This window comes from Olea europaea, unplaced genomic scaffold (genome assembly GCF_002742605.1).
Source record: "Olea europaea var. sylvestris unplaced genomic scaffold, O_europaea_v1 scaffold683, whole genome shotgun sequence".
In the NCBI taxonomy this organism is placed as follows: domain Eukaryota; kingdom Viridiplantae; phylum Streptophyta; class Magnoliopsida; order Lamiales; family Oleaceae; genus Olea; species Olea europaea.
The window spans coordinates 297,255-307,287 of record NW_019265217.1 but is presented as its reverse complement, the minus strand read 5'-3'; the positions used below and the strand labels follow the sequence as shown (position 1 = coordinate 307,287).

Below are 10,033 nucleotides of genomic sequence, written 5' to 3'. Positions count from 1 at the left end.
TGAACCATAGCCTTGATTTTTCCTGGATCGGCCGTCACTCCCTTCGCTGACACATCATAGCCCAAATATTCCACTTGCGGTTGATTGAATAAGCACTTCTTAGCATTGTCATATAGTTGGTTTTCGGTTAAAGCCTAGAACACAGCTTCCATGTGCTGGTCATGGGCTGCAACATCTTTGTTATATGCCAGTATGTCATCAAAAAATACCAATAAAAACTTCCGTAAAAATTTTTTGAATACCTGGTTCATTAGTGACTAGAATGTTGCTAGAGCGTTTGTGAGACCGAAAGGCATGACCAAGAACTCGTAATGTCGTTCATGAGTCTGGAATGCCGTTTTATGTATGTCTTCCTTCTTAATTATGATCTGATGATACCCCGCCTTCAAGTCTAGTTTGGAGAACACAGTAGCCCATTGGAGTTCATCCAGTAGCTCATCAATCATAGGAATGGGGAATTTGTCCGGGACTATGACTTTGTTTAGGGCCAATAGTCCACACAGAAGCGCCAATTTCCATCATTTTTTCTTGACAAGCAAAATCGGGCTAGAGAAAGGGCTTATACTAGGCTGAATAATACCAATGGACAACATCTCTTGAACCAATCTTTCTATCTCATTCTTCTGAACCTGTGGGTATCAGAAGGGCCTAACGCTCATTGGTTCAGCCCTTTCTTTCAATAAGATGGCATGGTCAGAGGCTCGCTCTGACGACAAACTTTTTGGCTCCCTGAAAATGGTTTCATATCGTTCCAGTAGTTGCATAATGACCAGGGATAGTGCCATTGTCCCCTTCTTTTCTTCATCAATTACAAACAATTGTCCCAACTATAGTCTATGCCTTTCTTGTTGTCCCTTTCAACGTCATTACTATGTTTCCCATCTTAAACCTCATGATTAATAGCTTCCAATTCACCTCCATACTACCGAGGCTGTCGGACCACTGTATCCCGAGTATTACTTCTATCCCGCCCAATATTACTACCAAAAAATCCTCCACCATCGTCAACCCTTGCATTTCCAATACAATCCTTTTACATATTCCCTTTCCTCTGATAAATTCTTGTGAACCCAAGATCACTCCATAATTTGTCGTAGCTATAACTGGAAGCCCCAATTTATGCACCAACCCAATTGCAATAAAATTGTGGATGGCCCCACAGTCAATCAGGATCGTTACCGATTGCTTCCCGACCTTCCCCTTCAATTTCATGGTTCCTGGAGTTACCAATCTGACCACCGATTTCAAGGATAACTCAACCTCTTTCACCACTATTTTTGTTTGCTCTGTTAATGGTGATTTCTCTTCCTCGATTTCGCCATCTTCTTCTTCCACCAACAGGACTCTCAGTTCGCGATTCTTGCACTGGTGGCCGACGATGTATCTCGCCTCTCACCAAAAATAGAGCTCCTTCTCCCTTCGTAACCTCCACTCTACACCGGACATAGGTCAAGTTGGAAACTTTTGTTTGGGCGCCGTTCGTTGACCTCCGACAGTCACCGAACAAGTAGGGAACCCCTCATCCCTCATTTCTTCTAGCCGGCTTGGGTTAAAATCTACTTTTGCACTCTTCTGGGCCGAGTTCTCTTTATTGGCATGGGTGATTAAGTTCCTGTCCTCAACTCTTTGGGCCGTTTCCATTATTTGGGCCAACCCAAATGGGCGTAGTAGTTGGACCTCAGCCCGTATTTCTGGCTTTAGCCCATTGATGAATGTGCTCTCCAGAACTTCCTCTGATATTTCCTGTACTGCGCAGCCAACGCTTCGAACTCCCTCCTGAACTCAGTCACTGATCCTCCCTGCTTAAGGGTGAGAAATTTTTCGCAAAGGCTACCTTCCTGAGTGGAGCGAAACCGTATTAGAAGTTGTTGCCGAAAGTAGCCCCAGTTAGAGAATGGAGTTCTCGCTTCTGGCCATTGAAGCCAAGTCAATGCATCACCTTCCATACTCACTCCAATTGTTGCAAGTTTCTCCTTTTTTATCAACCCATTCACTTCGAAGTATCGCTCGGCGTGAAATAGCCATCCATCGGGATTATCGTCGCTGAATACGGGCATTTCTATTTTTCTTACCCGCCTCCAATTATTCTCCTCCCAAATCTTGCTTAAGCCCACTATCCCTCTGCCTGCGTTGGCTTTCCCAGACCCTTCAGATGCCTTTTGATTTTTCTAATGTCTGATAATAGATTGGTAATTAGTTCAAAGGTACTGATTCACCCGTGATACAGCCGAATCCACCACCTCCGTTTTTCTACTAGAGTCAGCCTTCTAGTGAATCAATGTTGAAACAGCTTTTTGGGTATCCTCCATTGTCTGCATCATCTTAGCCATGTGCTGGGTGAGCTGATCCACTGATCTTTCTAGCCGAGGTAACCTCACTTTCATTTCTTCCATATCCTTTTCCATGGCTTCCAACTTGCTGTCGATTTTTTTCTAAGCCATCAGGAGTCGTGCTCTGATACCAATTTGATATGAATCTAAAGGAAGACTAAATTTGAAGAACTGATTGCTTAATTCAAATTGCAAAAGATTACAGGAATGGAAATGATTACAAGACTCTTTTCTCTACTCAATATTTGCCTGCCTAACACGCCCTTTTCCCTCCTATTTGCCCCATAACAGAATGTTGTTATCCTCCACCGATCTTCTAGCTGCTCTCAATTCTTTTTGTTTCTTCTAGAGTATGTAATCCGAATAGGGGGTCTATCACTAACTTTGTAGCCATTCTTCTACTGACCAGCTTGGACTTGTTCTTCTGCTCAAAATTACTCTATATACTTAAGATCTGGCTTTGATATTCTTTCTGAATGACATTGCTGTGTAACATCCTCCCACAAAGTCAGCACAATTAAAGACCATACTTCATATCCAGAACTCTATCGAAATGTCAGGTTTTACAAGAAATCATCTTGATATGAACTATATGATGTCCCAAATGGCATCTGTATGGTACGTTTCCATTTCTTTCTCTTTTCCTCGTAGGCTAATCTCTTGATGCTCAATTCTATGTTTCGACTTCTAGGTTTTCTTTTATCGAATTTCAATGTCAAAAAGTAGCAATTGCCAAATAAAGATAGGGTGGGGACTGCGATTTTGATTTTGACGTTGACTTATAGACGGGGATTGGTGATTTAAGGTGGTAGGAGGATGCTGCGGTTAGGGATGTCAACGAACTGAGTCGAGCCGGCTCGCGAGCTAAAATTTTAGACTCGGGCTCGGCTCAGGTAAAATATTCGAACTTTTTTGGGCCCGCTCAAAAGCCCAATAAAAAAAATTAGGCTCGACCCGAGCTTTCGGCTCAGGCCTTTTCGTGTCGAGTCGGGTCGGCTCGAGTTTTGTTTGGTTTTGGAAGATCTTTTTTTTTTTAAATAAAAAGGCAGCAACAACCTGTTGCCTATTTTTTAAGGCAGCGTGCTACCTTTAATTTCTTTAATTAAATATATGCTTGGTTGTCCCGAGCCAGCGAGCCACACAAGCCGATGCGAGCTTTGCACGACACCTAAAAGTGGGGCTCGGCCCGAGCCTCGGCTCGGTTCTCCAGAGCCTCGAGCCGAGCAAGCTCGAGCTTTTTCGGACCGACGAACTTGATTGTCATCCCTAGCTGCGGCTTCTTTGGATTATGGTTTGGTTGGATGTTGGGGGGTTGGTGAGGGTGGGGTTAGGGAATAAGATGATAATGGATTGGGTTGGGTTAGGGTGCATTGAAGTGCAGTGCGTGGGTCAAATTTTTTTTTTTTTTTAGTTGTTTTAATTGTTAATAATATTTGGAAAATTGTTAATTCTAAATTACCATTTTACCCCTTTTAATTTTATCAAAGTTCACTTTTCTTGATCATTTAACAATCAAATCCATCCATTTGGATTCCAACTACTAATTTTTTAAAAGTTTGGAACTTTTGTTGACATGAACTGAATGTTAAGATAAAATCTGCTAATAAATTCAAAAATTTGTAATTGTTGCTACAATTTTCCTAACTTTAAATGGTATGCTTGGAGTTATTCTATGTTAGAGTTATTCTATGTTAGACAACAACAATTTTATCTATGTTCAATTTGCAATCCTCCAAAGGTCTTAAACATGGAGTTTTGAATTCTTTTTAATTTTTTCTATTCTTTAGAACTATGCTTGTATATGGTTATATTCTTAAGCTCTGCTACACAATTTTATGATATTCTAGAAAATTAATTTCGAGTCGAATCAATCCCGTCTATGGGAGAGTTGATCGACTAGATTCGTCCTATTTAACAATCCTAGTTTAGTAGTCCTAATTAATGCCAAAATGTAGATTGAAAACTGATAAATTAATAATTTTTTTTAGAATCAACAATTTGAGCACAATTTAAATCATGAATGTTAAATTTAAAGATTTTCTTCACTCTTGGCAAACCTCCACAACAATACCCCCTTGTTGTAGTATTGCCATGTTTTACCTTTGTACGTAGCTTTGCACAATATTAAAAGAAAACTCACGGAAATACATGTATAAAATAGCACAATGTAGAGTCTTTTTCTTTGGATAATTATAACATTGATCTTAGTACATTTTGGAAAAAGAACAAAATAAAACTATGGGCTCTCATGAAAGTATCTAGTTGAAACTACTTCAAATTTTTCTTGGAAGCCAGCAAAGTAAAACAGGATAACTTTTAATTGACAAAAATGGATAAACAATGCACCAGCCGGGAATCGAACCCGGGTCTGTACCGTGGCAGGGTACTATTCTACCACTAGACCACTGGTGCTAGGTAGTTCTTGAATTCAGACATTAATATTTATATTAATTTATTAGCTATCAAACATGTCAAGCTTAACATAAGAGTTAAGATAAATATATATGTATCGAAAATGGGTTATCGAATTAGTACCCTACTCTCACATGCGCGTGGGCTCTACGTGCATTTAAAAATTTCGACTTGTGAGACCCGCCCTCCTATTCTGAGTATAGGTAAAAGATTCGATAAAAATGTATAGGTAAATGTAGTATTGTCCAAAAATTACTCTTTTTACTCACTAAGTAAATATTTTTAAGACAACTTTTTAATATTTTTACCATTCACATGTTAGTAGGGTTGGACAAAACTTCCGAACCAGACCCAAACGAAATCGAATAATTCTTCTGAAGTTAAATACTCGAATAGATATCTAAATCGAGAATCGACGCGTTCGATTCGGTTCTTAGCTCTTCATCTATAAGAATCGAATCTCCATAATTATTTTAATTTATTTATTTTAAATAAACAAAATTATTTTATCTAGTCTAAATAAATTTGTTAACTAGTTAATTTAATTCAAACCTAAAAATATGATTTTCTTATTTCTAATTTTCAATCTAAGCCCAACTTAATCAAATTGACATAAATTTTATCCAAATTTATTATCTCATCGTAGTGCCATTTCTAGCGTTCTGAAGAAATTGAATTGAAATTCAATAACGCATTTCTTAGTTATTGTAATGTCATTATCTTCCTCTTCTTTTGATTTTAACAATCAAATCTATAAAAAACTTTGCAAATAGAAACACATAAGATGCATAAAATGGGAAGCTATTCAAAATCATCTCATCTCCATGCTAAATAATCTTCTTGCACATCAAAATAGTCCCCACTCTCGATAAAATCACTTATGAGTAGTTAGTGAGTTGAGTTGTCAAAAGAAAAATAATGTGTTTTTATGAAAGTAAATAAAAAATTAGTTACTTATTTAATAGTAAGATAATATTTACTTTTAAAGTACATCGATAAAACAACAAAATCAAAAACAAAAAAACTATAAGGGTCTATTTAATTGCAAAGATGAAAAAGACAAACAAATTCCACGTAAATTGGAAAAAAAAAAAACCGCCAAAACCATAAGAATTCGATTTTCACTTAATCGAACAAAAACATGCTTTTAAGTGTTTGTACTTTGAAATTCTAACTTTATTTCCACTTTCGTATCAAACCAAAGTAGAAAACGAATTCCTCGAATGTGACATTTTTCATGAAATTTAATGCTATCAAATGGACCAAAATAATTTTTTATCAAAGTCTGTGGTCAAGGAAAAAAAACACTAATAATTCGTTCTCAAAGAATGCACTATAACAATTTGTTCTAAATATCATGTATAATAATTTGTACTAAAAAAATACACTATAACGATTTGTTCTCAAATAATTGAAAAGGTATATATTAATCAAAATAATAAAATAGTGACTGGGGTCCATAGATCAGTGATGGAGCATTTGACTGCAGATCAAGAGGTCACTGGTTCGAACACAGTTGGGCCCTTTTCCCATTTATATTTTTATCCCTCACATAAATATTCATTTCTGTCAATTACCATTTTTTCCCTCATAAAGAACATAAATGCATACTAATTAATAATCCAAAATTTAAAGGCTAATACACATTAAGACAATGAATCAAATAATTAATCAGCTAGCTGTTCTGATAGGCCCAAATGTGGAGAAGATATGTTCGGCTAAGCAGTGAGGTGAAAATTCTAAGTGGTGGGGCAGCGGATACAATGACTCCTTCCAAAACATCTATGTTTAGGCTTCAATGTTTACTAGGAATCAAGATCAAATTGATGCTAAAATAAACTAAAGCTGCACAATAGTTTTGAATAAAGCTAACAGCAATTCAAACTCGAGATGAGATGATAGTAATCAAGCATCGAAACTAAAATAGCGAAAACCAGTAACTCCAAAGAAGTGGCAGTCGACATTTAGTAGTAAAGGTTTAGGCGTGATACAGTAAGGCATACTATTGAGAGCATCATGACGAAGATGATGTATAGATAATGGTTGCAATGCATATTACATAACAAAAAACCAGATGACGGGCAAGATCCAAACGATCAGTTTCGAAACCCCCAAAAACGGAGCCAAAAGAAGGTTTCAATATTCTAAAATGACCGATTTTCCAAACATGTCTAGAATCAACTGGCCTGCCATATTCAAGTTTCACCAAGATTCCATTTTCTTGATGGCCTTCTCTATTGCCGGTACATTTTTCTTGAAGGATGACCACTGCTCAGTTGTCAGGCTAATTCCTGCAAGAGAGGATCTCATTTTCATGAAGAGGTAAAGAGGTTCTCAATAATCATGCTCTCTATATTCTCCAATCTTGTAGGATCCATCATTTTATGTACCATACTATCTAAATAGATCGATGTATTACACAGATATCCTAATATTGATATAAGACTAAGTACCTCTGAGATTGCTTTGTCGGTTGGCTCTAAGAAAGGTATACAACAATGCAAAGACCATTGTGACTACGTTGGGTTCATTGTATAATGTAGAACAGGGAGAACCATCTTGTCTGTAAGCTCAATATTTGATCTCCTTTCCAGAAACAACCTCTTGTCTCGACTTTTTCATAGATACAACCCCACTTATAACAATAAGCAAAGGTCTTACAAAACTAATCATATTTGTGTAAATTATCCAATATTTTTATCACCAAAAAGCCTAGAATAAAGGGTTCACCAGGAAACTAACATGTAAAGTAATTCAGAAATTTCTTGTAGTAAAAGCAATCAAATGAAACAATTACCTTTAGCTGTTGGAAGCTCCTTGCCATCTCTCTTGTAATATTCCCTAATTGATACCAAAGTTTTCCCTCTAAAATCAGATATTGTCACCCTTCTCTTATCAGATAACTATACCAAATTATAAAAGAAAAAAACATCGGTAATCAATAAGAAACTGAAGAAAAAAGGAAATGTAAAAAGAAAGAGAGACGCTATTCTATGTGGCCGCTTATTATTTGAGACATTAATGGATGACAAGCTAATTACAAGCTAATGTCTCAAATAACATGCTGCCAGATATGATGATTATTAGCAATCGTTGAATATAGATAGCATTATTTAAAAGGAAAATAGGTTCACACACCATTCTTGGGAATTCAGACTTGCCAAAAATACTTGGAGTCTAATGCCTATTGCAATCAAATAGCATCTCATTTGATTTATTTTCTAACTTCTAAGCAGTTGATATAAACATTAAGGTAGTGTTTGCCAGATTTCATGCTTTGGAATGGGAAAACCAATTCAAGTTCGAGTTGAATATCAAATTTCAATGGCTGCCTTCAGTTCCCTGCAAATAAACAAAGTTGTGCTGCTTGTGCATTTTTCAATTAGATTAAAAATCCAAGAAAACCAAAGACAGAGTCTAAATAAATATCATCCTAAACCAAGACCTTAGGGGTTCATATCCTGCGAAAACCCTAAAATTTCAAAATTAAAAATGAAGACAAGAAAAACCAGAAACTCAAAAAGCTTAAACTACCTCAACGTAAATAAGTGAATAATCAGCATTAAACATCAACTAATAAATATGTAAAATCACTAAAACTGAGTCAAATTCTCAATAAATAAGTAGCGTTCCTGGTTTATCAATCAATAATATATACAGAATCGAACAGGAAATAAAAATTAATGCCAAATTTAATATAAAAACTCACTCGTCGGCAAATAATCAGGCCACCCTCGTCATCATCTTTTTCGCCTCTTTTCCTATTATTTTCTTCTTCCTCTTCCTCTTCCTCCTCCTCCTCCTCCTCCTGTTGTTCTGCTTTAGCCTGTTGTTCCTGAAGGTACGACTCCACTACCTGCCTAATGAACTTCTTCCAAGTCGGGTCGGACAGATCGATTCCCAGCTTATCGGATGCGGACTTTCGGATCTTGTACTCCGTTGTTTCTTCCATATTTGAATTGTTCAAAATTTCCAACACCGTTTCCTCGACTCTTTGTTGGGTTTCTGCATCCATTCTTTTCGAGTTTTTTTGCCTTTCGTTCTTCGATATTTTCTGGGTTTCGGCAGAAAGAATCTCGAATGCAGAGCAAAGTAGTTTCTATTACTAATTCCCTTTATCTCGATCGATTTGCAATTTGTTGTTCGATTGGTACCTTTCCTTCCATTTAAAAAAGCAATGAACGCACCCTGCGCACGGCACAACTGGTGGATCAATCAATATTGTCTTGCTTCCAGAGCAAGGGTGGAGGTTCGAATCCTAGTGAAAATCTGCGGTCAAATTTATTTGATATGGAGCAATCACTATGGAGGAGAATCTCTTGTGTGCAAAAGTGTACAGGTGATGGAGGAACCTGTGATCCACTTGAGATATACTCCGCGGTTTACCATCTCCAAGATTCTAGGGGTAAGGGTCTTGAAGGTCCAGGATTTAGTCTAGTGTAAGCTAAAATACTTAGATATCAAAAAAAAAAAAAAGCAATGAACGGATTTTTCTTTTTGTTTCTCTGTCAACTTCACTGGTTACTTTAATATGTCATGTAATTTATTTTTATTTGAATTTAGTCTAATCAATTAATAGTGGTACTAGTGGTACATTAAAATATACCTACCAAATAAAAAATATTTATTTGGGTGGATCACATCCCTTATGTGAGGGAACTGTACATCCTTAAGTGCACGTACCACTAGATTAATTCATCAATTAATTACTCATTTGGTAATGTCTAACATGAAAAAGAACGACGTAATTCAATCTTATGCATGCAGTGGAGAGTTGAACTGATGTTATCTATGATAATGATAATAATGATTCTTATCCAAAAAGACTTCGAAGTGACATATTCAACACGATAAACTTTTATCCATCAACCATCCTACTAGTTTATAGACTGGAAAAAGAGTATTGATCTCCTTCGTCATTGCGTCTTGTTGAAGGGCAAGCCTAGTATTCCATCCTTTCTGGTCGCTTGCTTACAATTCCACGTGTGGAAGGCTTCTTTATTTAGCCAGCAAGCATATGAAAGAAATCCCTTTTGGGAAACTGATTATTAGTGCTAATCCATTAGTTCTAGCTCAAAGTTTGCCCTTTGTTGTCTGAAAGTTAGTTGCTCGGCATGAGTAGCTTGGACTATCTTAGTGAGTAGCTTGGCTTGTGCTCATGCTGGGCTTTGGAGAGAAAGTAATCATGAAATTCATACACTAGTCTAGTTCTACTCGAGACATATTTTTGTTTAAAAGTAGACCAGAAGTTCAATCGGTTGTTAAATTAGGATGAGGTGGGTCTACAAGTC

General features: G+C 36.8%; 1 protein-coding gene and 1 non-coding gene across 2 annotated transcripts; both read right to left on the bottom strand.

Annotated features, from left to right (window-relative positions):
- Positions 1 to 4,671: 4,671 nt before the first annotated feature.
- TRNAG-GCC lies at positions 4,672 to 4,742 on the bottom strand. The gene has a single exon. It is a non-coding gene; the product is annotated as a tRNA-Gly (tRNA).
- Positions 4,743 to 6,658: 1,916 nt separating this feature from the next.
- Positions 6,659 to 8,936, bottom strand: LOC111390475 (RNA polymerase II transcriptional coactivator KELP-like). The gene is made up of 3 exons (XM_023015523.1): positions 8,455 to 8,936; positions 7,540 to 7,645; positions 6,659 to 7,033 (listed from the first exon to the last, which is right to left on the bottom strand). Exons 1-3 carry the CDS (start codon positions 8,755 to 8,757, stop codon positions 6,945 to 6,947), a joined length of 498 nt encoding a protein of 165 aa, XP_022871291.1. The 5' UTR covers positions 8,758 to 8,936; the 3' UTR covers positions 6,659 to 6,944.
- Positions 8,937 to 10,033: the final 1,097 nt, after the last annotated feature.

Excerpts from the sequence above, each read along its gene's own strand:
- LOC111390475 (XM_023015523.1), bottom strand. The coding sequence starts at position 8,757 with ATGGATGCAGAAACCCAACAAAGAGTCGAGGAAACGGTGTTGGAAATT. Across the intron at positions 7,646-8,454 it reads GTGGCCTGATTATTTGCCGA|TTATCTGATAAGAGAAGGGT; the intron begins CGAGTGAGTTTT and ends AATTTGGTATAG. Across the intron at positions 7,034-7,539 it reads GGAGCTTCCAACAGCTAAAG|GAATTAGCCTGACAACTGAG; the intron begins GTAATTGTTTCA and ends CCTCTCTTGCAG.